General features: G+C 47.2%; 1 protein-coding gene across 1 annotated transcript in view; it reads left to right on the top strand.

Annotated features, from left to right (window-relative positions):
• Positions 1–13,070, top strand: part of ADCY5 (adenylate cyclase 5) — a 1,747,191-nt gene that overhangs the window by 1,698,853 nt on the left and 35,268 nt on the right. Inside the window, exons 18-19 of the mRNA XM_069616675.1 lie at positions 4,193–4,456; positions 5,522–5,726. Of these exons, the coding sequence (XP_069472776.1) occupies positions 4,193–4,456; positions 5,522–5,726 (469 nt within the window). The remainder of the gene's footprint in view (positions 1–4,192; positions 4,457–5,521; positions 5,727–13,070) is intronic.

Consider the following 13,070-nt stretch of genomic DNA (forward strand, 5'->3'; position numbering starts at 1 on the left):
ACTTTCCCTGGGTTGCATGACTCGTCCCTTCTGCAAATCCCTGTGTGTACAGTGCCGCAATAGCCATTAGGCCAAGTAGGCACCGGCCCATGGGCCCCACTCCTTTTTGGGGACACGGCACCCGCCAGTGCTTAATTTGGATTTTGGATTTGTGCCCAGTGCCCCGGGGCGGGACACACGAGTCTGGCAGCCTGAGATGCGTTTGAATTATTTATTTTTCTAATTCATATCGGTCTGTCTCCCACTGAGTCCACGTGTGGGCCCTCCTGCCGAGTCCGACTTGCATTTTCAGTTTTTTATTTTTTACAGTCGGGCCTATGCGCGCCAGCCGGGGTGTGTCTCAGACTCACTGGGTCCGCAGGAGAGGACTCGTTGTCAGGTCATCAGGCCCAGGCGGTGCCCGCGGTATCAGCCTTCCCCACCACCAGGCTCAGCCACAGCCATCCTACAGTAGGATTTGGATTCCTACTCGTGGGCCTGTGGTGGAGGGCCCGCAGTGAAAGCGACTCCCTTGTGTGGCTTACCTGGGTGGGTTTACTGCACCGCTGGTACTCGGACAGAGACTAGACCTTCATCTGATAAGTGGCCTGGCCGGGCCTACGCTCCTATTACACATTCCATAGCCCATGTTTAGATACTGTTTAGTTTTGTGAAATACAATTGGTTTATTAAAATTGTTGGTTGGTGAAATTTAAAACGTATTGGGAGATAAGTTGCGAGGGAGAGCCCTCTGGACAACTGTCAATGTCAGCAGCTATTATAACCACAATGAAGCATAATTGGACTCTCAGAATCCCTGTTGGCCTGCTCTATAGTCCTGTATCCTCATAGTTTCACCCAATCAGCTTCCACAATCCAAAGCCAGCATAATAAATAGCTCATCTTTGTGAGCGTTAAGGCGCGCTGTTTCAGTTACAGACACAATGCCAAACATGACATGTCAAGCTAGCCTTCATATTCATACCAAAATGTACACATAAGAGGTTTCATCAAATTACTCCAACCTGTGTTTAAAGAAAATGTCCTTCAGGATGCAGAGACTAGTAATGGCTCTGTGAAGGCGGCGTTGCCTTGGTGACGAGCCTTTCCACAATTCCGGTGGGGATACATAGGGCCTCATTACACGGTAGGCGGAGAACCATGGCGCTATTAGCGCCATGGTTCATGCCGGTAAAATACCGGCACCGCCTTGGTGGAAAGGGGAATTACCGCCCCATTCCAAGTTTGGCGGGGTGGTAATCCCCCTTCCACCATTGCCCTTCCCCATTCCCATTTTTGCCCCATAACACATAATGGGAATGGGGAAGGCACTAATTACGGCACCGCAAATTGCGGTACCGTAATTAGCTCCCTGGGTCCCTTTGCGGGTTGGTTTTTAACGCCTGCAAAAAGCAGGCGTTAAATACCCCAACCCGCAAAGGGACCTCGTAGTAAGGCGGTAAGGATTTACCGGTACCGGTAAAATACCGGTACCGGTAAACCCTTACCGTCTACTGTGTAATGAGGCCCATAGTTTCTACTTTTATACTGAAGAAATATATTAACATTCTGTCCGTCTCAATGTAGCAGATTAGTGGTTACTAGTGCACTCTAGATTCTACTCTATGCAATGAAGTATCCAACCGTTCTGTCTATAATGGCAATGTGGTGGGCTTTACCAGCTGATAATTGCCCGCCAACCTGAGATAATGGGTTGACCAGTGCTCAGAAAATGGCAAAGTTGCTGTAAAAAACGAAAAATGGGGGCATGTTAGGTGGTGCATGATACGTGCTTGGCATGTAGGGCACAGTGGATGCAAGCTGGCATAACTTGCCAAGCATTTACAGGTGAGGTATTGGCAACATCGACATGGAAAGAGGCCTTCCTAGCACACAGATGGAATAGATCGAAGTCAGTGCATGGGGCAATAATGGCGGGGGGGGGGGGCAGGCAGGGGATAGACCTGAGCATTGCAGAAGAGAGTCCGGCACCAGAGGTGAGGATACAATGCTAGTAGGTGTGATGACTCACTCAGGAGGCTCGGGATGAACGCCTTTACCAGCTGATAATGCCCGCATTCTGGGTCATCTGATTATTTTAGCCACACCTACAGAGTACCAAAAGGATTTAGTACTGGACTCACTGCCTGCAGGTATGCGCAGGAAAATTACTCCAGTCAGCATTGTGTTCATAAAATAGTAAAAACAAAGAAAAACCAACTCCGCATGTCTTCCTGTATGGCTTCACATATAAAGAATATGTAATATTGGAATAGAAAATCACCTTCAATGGCGTGTTGCAATGTACGATGAAACCTGTAAGTCCCAACTTGTGCAAAATCGTATTTCCATTTGGAAGGGGGAAGTAGGATTTCTCTGCGAATGTGCTGCATTGGTGGGAGAAAATTGTTCCCCTTTAAGGGGAACAAGGGGGAGTGAGTTGGGATAAATTAGGTTTTTCCCTTCAATGATCTGCACCTTTTGACTAAGGGGCCTCTCTGGATGTGCTGCTAGTTCCCCATAACAAATCTCTGTCTGAATCCCTGAAACAATTTCCAGAATCCGCTCAGGGTTTTGGGTTTCTAAACCTTATGCATCTTGGGAGATGCAGTCTTGATACTCTGTTTCATTTTGACCTGGTAGTTCCTAACTAGTTGGCTTTCTCACAGGGTTCCGGAAGAGTTCTGGGCTGGTCCTGTCAGTAATACTCTCGGGCTGACTGGGCACTGGATGTGATGTTAGCACTGTGACTTTGTCACAATACGCTGATAAGTTAATAAACAAGCAAGCTGTTCACAGAACAATTTATCAGTCAGCAATCATATGAGGCAGTCCAATTGTCCATCCTTATTCATTCCAAAAGGATACACAGCCGATAAGAAAATCGATGCAGAAGCTTCCCTGGGAAATTATGTCCTCCCTCCCTCAAATCCAATAATGCGAATGTGGTAAATGCTGTCTTTTATGAGTGATGCCTTGAATCACAGAGGAATTCCTGATCTGTAATCCTGCATCTGATTTAAGTTGTGGCCAACATATTTGTACTTTCCTGTTGTGTTTTCCTAAATGGGCGGGCCCGCAAGGCCTTTGTTTTGCATAAGCTTCATGTCGGCTGTCTGAAGTATCAAATTCTATCAGAGAATCATTTTGCCTACAAGTGCAGATTAGAGGATGACCCCCCTTTTTAACATTATCTGTATTCATACAGTTTGAGAGTCTGTTCCTTTCCTTTGTGTCAAGATAATGTTTATAGCCTTCTGTTTTACTTCACTAGTGAGGAGCATGTCTCGTATATTTCTAATCCTACTGCAGCACTGGTGGTTTGGGGATTTTATTTGTTGTTTATCAAGTTGGAGAGCTTTCCAGTTTTTATTACCACTTTCTTAATAGGCTTCAGCTGATATTTTGTGCTGTGCTTGATTTAAGGAGAACCGTTCAGCAATTCCTTCCTCCAGAAATGTATCAGCATAGCCCAGTGTTTTATATTTATCCTTCATATTTTTCACTTTGTCATCTTGCTTAGTGGGATCAGAAAGGAGGCTTTTGTTAACCTGAGAAGAGTGGTAAATGGATTGTTGTCTGGTTCTCTGCTGCCACATGTAGCAAACTGTCCTTATCTGTAACTTCTTTGAAGGCAGTAGTTTCGCAATGACCCTTCTACAGCCAATCACTGATACCCAGAAGGTGAACGGTGTAATCTCCCACTCATGATGTAAATGTAACACTGGGGCGTGCATTCCAAGAATTCAGCTGTTTCCTCCCATGTTCCTTTCCATATTTTAAGCACCTTGTCGATGTAACATCAGTAAATCAACCTATGAAGAAGAGGACCAACATGGGGGGTGGTGGGGAGTCAATATTGGCAGCTGTGAAAAGTGTTGGTGGCCCGTGCCCTCAGCACACCCCGGATCTTGGTTAATCCGGCCCCAGGTGTATGCCCTCTATTATGTGGCCTTGGTGTGAGCTTACAACACAGAAGGACATATTGGTCTGACCGCTCTGAAATACCTGTGTTAAAAGAGCACCAATTATATATATGGTCATGAAATGACTAGAGTTTCTGCAGTCCACAAGCTGAATGACTGTGAATCGGGTGGGGAGAGAAAAGGGACTATAGGTAATCACATTGAATGAAGGGGATGCCTTCTGTAATTTAGTAAAACAACTGCAGGCAAATAACCTCCCTAACTTTCCATCTTGTATTAACAAATAGGCCACAGAAGAGAAAGAGGAAATGGAGGAGCTCCAGGCTTACAACAGACGGCTCCTGCATAACATCTTACCGAAGGATGTGGCTGCGCACTTCCTAGCGCGGGAGAGGCGCAACGATGAGCTGTACTATCAGTCTTGCGAGTGTGTGGCTGTCATGTTTGCCTCCATCAGCAATTTCTCTGAGTTCTATGTGGAGCTGGAAGCAAACAATGAAGGCGTGGAGTGCCTACGGCTTCTTAATGAGATAATCGCAGACTTTGATGAAGTAAGTCAGCGGGTGTCCCGTATTAGTTATTGCTAGATAAAAAATCTTTACTCTGGGTTTACAACAAAGTACAAGATGACATTCTATAAGACTGGCAATACCAAGCAATTTATTTGGTTGGATTTAACAGGATCTGACGGTCAAATAATTTTGCTACAATGCTCATTTTTAATAATCACATGGCTGGGCATGTGCTTTTAACGTTTTTGTACCAAATGTGTCAACATGTGTATGAATTAATGTATGCTCTGCTGGAGTTTGTGGTAGAGGCTCTGTAGGCTAAGGTTCAATCGTCAATGTATTAGAAGTGGTCAACTTGGTTACATATAACTGTGGGCCATTTTCAGAAATCTGCACCAAACCTTCAATAAACTGAGCTCAGCTGCTTAAGATTCTTTGCCTTGGGCTGGTGGAGATTGGTCGATGGGAATTGGGGGAGGGGGGCAAGGGAATCCTCACCATGTATTATTGGGTGGTGTTGCCTATAGCAACAATTTGCTCACAAATCACAAAAACAACTGCAGAATTTAGCACCACATTTTGGATGCTGTCAGAAGTTGGTCTATAAACGAAAATCTGTCTGTTGTATAGCGATTATTTTGAGAAATCCACAATTCATGTATGCTCTGTCCATTATCTGAACTTGTAATACACATCTTAAAAATGGCATCTGTTTAGATGAAGCTGGTTGAACATTTTGGTTACGCTTGGCATATGAAATTAAGCTTCTGAGTCTGGGTTCAGGGACCATGTCGTGGGCCGAAGGATTGACGCACATGTGCAAACACTCACACCCCCTACCTATACACACACCAACCTACACCTTTGGTCCTACCTACCCACAGATACACACCCAAAAATTATAAATAACGGAATTGAATTATATCAGGTTGATGACTGAGGCTATTGCTTGAGGATACTGTAGGTGTTCATGAACTTAAACAGGGCAGGGTGCTGGCAGGAAACACTTCTGTGCCCCCATTGATTCAACTACAAAGTATTGCAACTGCTAAAAAATGTTATGAGAGGTTTGGTACATTATTAATTTGCTCTGATCTCAAACAGATTATAAGTGAGGACCAGTTCCGACAACTCGAAAAGATCAAAACCATTGGCAGCACCTATATGGCAGCCTCAGGTCTCAATGACTCCACGTATGACAAGGCCGGCAAGTCCCACATCAAGGCGCTGGCCGATTATGCCATGAGGCTAATGGACCAAATGAAATACATCAACGAGCATTCGTTCAACAACTTCCAGATGAAAATTGGTATAGTGTTGAATTTATTTTTAACTTACTCTGAAAACATCTTTTACAAATAAATGTATTGAATGCCTGATGACTGTACCAATGAATAGAGTATTCAATGCTAGCTGTTTAACTTTCTTAATTTTGAAAAATTCCCCTACAAGAGATTTATTTCACAATACACTTTCTTACAAAGCTGTGAGACCAGATGTCCTAGACTGTAACTCTACCTTGGCTTCGCTCAATTTTTTCCACTTTTGTTTTAATGCTTCACCAACTTTTCCTTGATGGGCCTTAACCCTTATAGCTCATCAAGGACCCAATTGCTGATGTGCGGCTCTGGTGGCTCTAGTTTTGCAGTGGCAGGGGTCATACCATGTAGCCCGTTTTCCCTTTGCCAACAGACCCACGTGGTTGTCTATGAGGAGCCCACCCAGATTGGTGGCAGGGTGGAATCCTGGGGTGAGCCTATTGTCTGTCCTCGCTACCATGCAGAAAGAATGTCATTGGCACAGCAGATCTAGCCAATGTGTTTAGAATTGGGGCTGCATGCACAGGCTGTGGTTTTCCAGGAAAAAGAAGTGAAAGTTGACAATCACAACTGTTCAACTGGTGTGAAGGCATCATGAGGCAAGACACAGATAACAGACTTGTATTTCAAACTAAAATAGTTTATTAAATAAACAATCAACATAGTTCAAGATAGTCCTCGGGGTTCCCTTCTCCATTTGTCATGCAACACTGTTCAAAGCAAAAAGGGGTTTTGAGACCTTGTTCTCAAGACAACATGAACAGGTTTTCAGTCTTAAGGTGCCCTTCCCCGAGACTTCAACTTCACCTTTTGTACTAGCTTTAGTTCATTTTACCAGTTGGTTTTCCCACTATACTGGGTATTCAGTATTCAGGGTTCACTGGTCTAGACACAGTTGTCAAAACGCAAGCTCCACCCATTACAGATCCTGCAATTAGGATCCCTTGGCTCTTCAGCCACCAGTTGGTTTTCCCAATATCCTGGGTCTTCAGTAGTCAGGGTTCACTGGTCTTCAGAAAAGCACTGAAAACTTGGTTATTTAACAAATATTAACCTCAACTAGTCCTACTCCACCTTAGTAAGAATGCCTCTGGTTTACCGCCTTTCTTTGAACCAAAACAGTAAATGTAGTCCCTACGGCTCGCATGTACCTCTAGATCTGCAACTAGTGTTTTAAACAAAATGTGACCTGCTACCGCGACCATTTGTAACTGAGTATAAGAAATATGATCACATGATTTATTTGGAATTCAGTATAAAATATGTACTATGTGATGGTAACTGTAACCCTGTATAAAAATGCTACAATTTATTGAAATCTTCGCCGTGATACCCGCGGGTCTGGGCAAGTAATAAATACATTAAATAAATAAATAAATAAATAAATGAATACACGCAGTTGTTAGATCACACGGTCCACCCATTACAGGTCACGCAACCAGGATCCCTGGGCTCCTCAGCCCCTGCCAGTTCCTTGGCAATTGCTCCTGTACACCAAGGTGTTCCTACTTAAAGTCTTTTGGTTGTCCTCCTGGCCTTGTGTACAACGTTGCACTCTTTTGGGCTTTTTCTTGTGAGCCCCTTGAGTTATTCTTATTGTGCTTCACAAGTAAATTGCTTAATGGTTTTAATATGCTTTGAATGTAAATTGCTTTCGACTCAATAGTTACTTGTGTTTCTTAAGGTTTAAGTTTTCTTTCCAAAAATGCACTGTTGTAGTTTAAATATAAGTTTGCTTTCAGTTTGTTATTCAAAATGCACTTTTGTAGGTAAATATAAGTTCGCTTTCACTCCGGCATTCAAAATGCATGGATCAGCAATTGCCTGCGGTCCGCTTCAGAGCTCCCCAGTGCTTGCATGCCTTTCCGACACTCACTGGCGGTCTTGCTCCTTCTCCCGGTGGCCCTCTTTTTTTCCCCTACACTTCTGGAGCCAGGAAACGCTGCCATTGCAAGCCCTGCTCACCTCCCAGATGCTTCTTTCTTCGCTCCAGTCCTCTGGCTACTTTTCAATGGATGCGGGCAGCGTCCTTTTTAATCTTGGTCTGCCGGCATCCTGGTTTCGCTTCCAGTCCCACCACGACTGCCTCCTCGTAGAGCGGGTCCCATGCTGGTCTCTGCCAGGCCGGCCTCCCTGCTTCTCACTGGGGTTTTCCCAGTCGTGTCATTTGATGTACCTGCAGCCTTCTAACAGGCTGAAGGTGTGCCTGGTCAATTAGATCTGCATGACCATAATTAGGAAGACTTGACTGACCTTCTCAATGCTCTGGAGGCAGCATTCTCGTCCCAGTACCTAAGTGGTAAAAGTGGGTAGTGTTCATTCCTCTTAGTCTTCTCTTCCTTGTCACAGTACTGTCACATGCCAAATAAGGGAGAATGAGGGTAACAGGCTTACAATAGCCCATAAAGGTTGGGGTAGGATCAGGTTGATTGTGATAGGAAAGGGGGGATACCATGTCTCTCCCAAGGGCAGCCCACTCCCATTCCCCAAAGACCCTGTACCCAGGTGATCCTCCCTCGCTTTCCACCCACAGAGCAGACTCTTTAGTGGCACAGAGTAGGTTCAAAAGTCACATGTGTCCCGTTTGACAGCTGCTGTGACACCAACCTCACTACAGACAGAGATTGCATTTAAATCTGCACCTGGGATTCAAGTCCATAATAATTGTGAAGGCTAGCTGTCTTGTGGCAGGGTACTCTTTAAAAGTAAGCCATGCCTGGAGTTTGGGATGGGTACTGATAGTACACATAATTATTAAAGCCACATTAGATTTGTGTCATACTCATGTCACCCTTGTGAGCTCAGAATAGGTATGGAAGTCTATGTGGATGTGTAGCCAAACTGCCTGTTAGTGCTTAAGCAAGCAGGAGAATAGGGTGGGACGATGTCTCTCTTTGATCCTTTCAGAGGTTGGGTGATGCCTCTCTCCAGCCCAGGAATTTCTCAGGAGCGGAGCTCCTGGGAACCACGCTTCAAAGACATAACCAAAGTGCCAACATCACACCAAGGAGATGCGTACCAAAGGGGCTTTAAAGATGCAGGCTTGGGAAGTGGGTAGAGTTAGAATAGTTAGACACAGCAGAAGGGACTCGAGGAAGGGTTCCTCCATCTTATTTTTCTGTAGGCTTACATTTCCTTCCTGTCTCCTCCACTTCCCGCAGATCAGAGCACTTTGGGTATGATGCAAGAAGGCAAAAGCCTCTTGGCACCTTAATCGGGATTGAAGCCTTTAAAGCAGGGTTGCTTTTATCCAAGCCCCTGTGACCGTTTCCCATTCTATGGAAGGCGTCACACAAACCTCCTTTAATTCAGCTTGGACTTTTAAGAACAGAATAGTTCATTTGTACCCTGTTGGTGGAGAACAGTTCTTTATTACGTCCTTTCCCAGAGGTGAAGGCAGGTGTTCCAAGACACAGGCGATCTTTGGGAACATTGGGGATGACTGCTGGTGGACCAAGATCTCCACTCTCTGCCAGATGCACCAGTACCCAGGCTCCTCGCTTGAGGTGAAGGACCTCTACAGGTGCAAGCTAACCTCCTGGGATTTGGAGTAAAGTACAAAAGAACTACTCTTGTCCCAGAGCCCCTGTACTTGCAGAATCAACATAGTGACTTCTGGCACTCATTACTTTCTAAAACCAACTCAACGCTCGTTTAGGCACTATCAACGCGAACCTCTTCACATCTCCAGCCTAGTTCCAAGACGCCAACTCTGAAGCTCCACCATCTCTGCATCCGTGACCTGCCGAGACTTTCAACATCTCCTCCTTGACACTGCCATATCGTCTCCAGGTTTTTTGAACTCCCACCAAACCCTGTTCAAGACCCTAACAACGTGTTGAGCCAGTTAAGTAGCTTGCTCCCAAAGGTCAGTCTTTGCTTCTATGCACCCAAAGTTGCCAAGTCTCCCGGCGCTGCCGATCTGACATCACCTGCTGACAAAGCAGCTTCAACCCGCAAGTTGTCGCTGTTGAGCAGTATCGTGTGAGCCGGCACCGCCCCTCTGACTCGACAGCCGCCTGGTGCCAAAGAGCGCACAGACATCGATTTGATGCCAAGAATCCCATTTTGACACTACTGAATCACCCAAGAACTGATTAAGGTACTTTGGGGAGACCCAGGACACCTTGGGTCTCGTTTGACTGCTAAGCCACCCATTTGCACCTTTTTACTCAGACATATCCTTTTAAAAGTGACACTGTTGCAATGTCCTTCTGTTCATCCCTGCTACATTACCCAGAGTGCTTTCATCTCCATGTTGTGTTCTTCGCACAAGGGTTGGTTTTTGCTACAGTTTGTCTAGGCAGTTATTTGAATATTGGTGTGTTTAATTAAAGCATATATATATATATATATATATATATATTTCTGAGGCTTGTGGAATCTGCTTAGATCACATGCTGTGCATAGGCCGACATCTAGTGGAAGCTGCGGAGTATTACAGTTTGTTTTTCGAAACTCGAAAATGGGCGTCGACACAGGCGTGCCAGTAATACTATCCCTAGTGTGACGTCCACTGTACCCAAGATCCCTCACGCGTCTAGGATCCTCAGATTGTTTTTTTCCGCCATACTGGTCGGAAGCATCTTGCGGAGTCCCCTGGCCTTAGCCATACTTTTACTAATAATTGAGATTTAATATTCTTTATTGACATCCTTCCCCACCCCAACGTCGACCCTCGACGACGGCTGGAGAAGACACCGACCGTCGGCTGCTGCACGACGGATCTGGGCCTCGGAAGGCCGCTGGCCTCGGCCCGGGCCTAGTAGGCCGCTGGCCTCGGCCCTGCAAGTAGGGAGAGTGGGGGGTGGGTCATACTCTTCACTCTTGGTATATAGATACACTTATATATTTCCTACACTTATCAGCCCGCTGCCTCAAGGTGCGTATGGAGGGTACCCCTTTCCAATTCTGCCCCAAGTGCAACCGCAAATACCCTTGGGTCGACAGGCACGCCACGTGCAATCTCTGCTTGCCGAGGGACCACCCCGAAGCGAACTGCAGAGCGTGTAGTAGGTTTAAACCTAAGACACTCAAGGACCGTTCGACAAAGCGTTGGGCCCACCACGCCAGGCAGGCGGCCATGGCAGCGGAGGGCGCCTTCAGCGATGGCAGCGACGCCGTACTTTCGGACGGCGAGGGCATTACGGCATCGAAAGACAGCCGAGCGCAGGTCCCCGACCTCGGAAGGTCGTCTGGCAGGGCGGCTATGGGGAAGACCCCCGGCGACGCAAGCGCTACACACCCTACACACACTAAGCACACTAAGTCCAACCGAACCTCGACGACGTCGACTTCTCGGAAAGAGGCACAAATAGAACGGTCCAACTCGGTGTCCTCTGGGCGCTCTCGATCGAGATCGCCTCATGACGCAAGGCAATCATCCACTCTTGCCAAGAGTGCCTCGCTCCCTAGACTAATGGAAGTTCGATCGTCGGAGGACGAAGACGACTTCCACCCCCAGGCCGCGCTCCAAGAGACGGAGTCCGCAGCTAACACCAGCGAGCCCCCACGCTCGAAAGACACAGATACCTCTCCCGATCCTCGACGCCAGGCGTCGAAAGTCTCCGGGGCCTCCAAGGGACAGGGAAAACATTTTTCCACGCACGGGGAGGGGGGGAAACAGCGGAAAGCACATTCTTCCACTCCTGTAAGACCATCCTTCCCCCCCCAAGTCTACTGAGAGATCAACTTCCAGCAAGGGTACCCTTGATAAGTCCCCTAAACTGCCCACTAAAGTCATCCCCTGTTCCAAAGAATGGTCCAGCGAAGACATAGACAGGGTCATGTCAAGGATGTCTTCCTTTGCTGATTTTTACGACAAGAATCCAGAGCATTTCCTCTCGTATGACCCTCAGGGAGCCACACCCTCAGGTTCCACTGATCCCATCCCCCTAAGTAAAAGGGCCCGGTTCGAAAGACCTGAACCCTTCGAGGTACAGCCTTACTCTACTCCATACTCTACTCCACACCCCAGGTACCAAGGAGAGCCTTTCCCTGAGGGGGACCCGGAGTTTGAAATTATGGAGGAACAAACCGGGACGGAATACTATGCGGATGATGAGGACCAGGAGGAGGGAGAAGATGAGCAGGAAATTTACAGAGTAGATTCCCCGGTAGAGAACGAAGCCCCAGTTACCGACTCGCCAGTCGATAACCAGCCCCTCCTTAATGAGGTTCTCGCTCGCGCGGCAGAACATTTTCACATCGACACCCACGGTGTACAGGAGGAAAGGGACTTCGCAGAAGAGTTGGTAGGAGAGAGGAGGCCGGTCGCTCAGACCATCCCTATCCTTAAATCCATCCAACGAAGATTAGATCCGTCCCTGGTGAACCCAAACCTCACCAGAGCAGTCAACCCCAGGGTCGAAAAACTGTTCCGGGCAGCCCAATCTGACCCTCTCTATATAAGAGGACATCTTAAACCAGACTCCCTAGTGGTTACCAACACTCGGAAGAGAGCTGGAACACCCTTATCTTCGTCAGAAGCTCCTCCCGACAAGGAGAGCAAGAAACTTTACGGCTTTGGCAGAAAGGTAGCCTCAACGTCCGCCTACCAAGCAAGGATTGCTAACTCCACCACCCTGTTGGCCAGCTACAACTGCCATCAATGGGAAGAGGTCGCGGCACTCATAGCCTCTGCTCCGGAACCCTTAAAGGGCCAATTGGCTCGGATCTCGGCAGAAGGGAGAGCCGTCTCTGGTTGCATATTGAAAGCAACTTTCGACGCCGCGGACAACGCAGGGAGATTGATAGCAGAGGGTACTGTTATCAAGAGACATGCGTGGTTACGGCAGTCGGGGTTCAAAACAGAAACTCAGGCTTCTTTAATAGACAAGCCGGTGGAACCCGATCTATTGTTTGGGAAAGCGGTCGAAGACGCACTGAAAAACGCCAAGGACGAATACGAAACACTTAAATCCCTTGGCCAACTAACCAACAAACCCCCGAACCAGAGGGGGAACAGTAATTTTCGTCGCCCACGCAGCCAAAATTCACAAAGAGGCAACTATGCCCAGGGACAGGGTGCACAGTGGAACAACAGCCAGCAGTCTACCCAAAGTTACGGCAGGGGTAACAAAAGAGGTTGTGGGAGAGGCAGAGGCAGCCCCAACAAGGGAGGTGGCACGCCTCCACCAAAGCAGTGACGCTCAATTCAGGGTCCCTTCTCACGCAACCCCAGTAGGGGGACGCATTTCCAACTTCACCCAGGCTTGGGAAGGGATCACCTCAGACAGATGGGTGCTGTCAACAGTGTCCACAGGATATTGTATAGAATTACTGCAGCGTCCCCGGAACCATCCTCCACGACAAAAAGTACACTCCCTAGAACA

This window comes from Ambystoma mexicanum, chromosome 9, assembly GCF_040938575.1.
Source record: "Ambystoma mexicanum isolate Mex_15411 chromosome 9, UKY_AmexF1_1, whole genome shotgun sequence".
NCBI classification, from domain to species: domain Eukaryota; kingdom Metazoa; phylum Chordata; class Amphibia; order Caudata; family Ambystomatidae; genus Ambystoma; species Ambystoma mexicanum.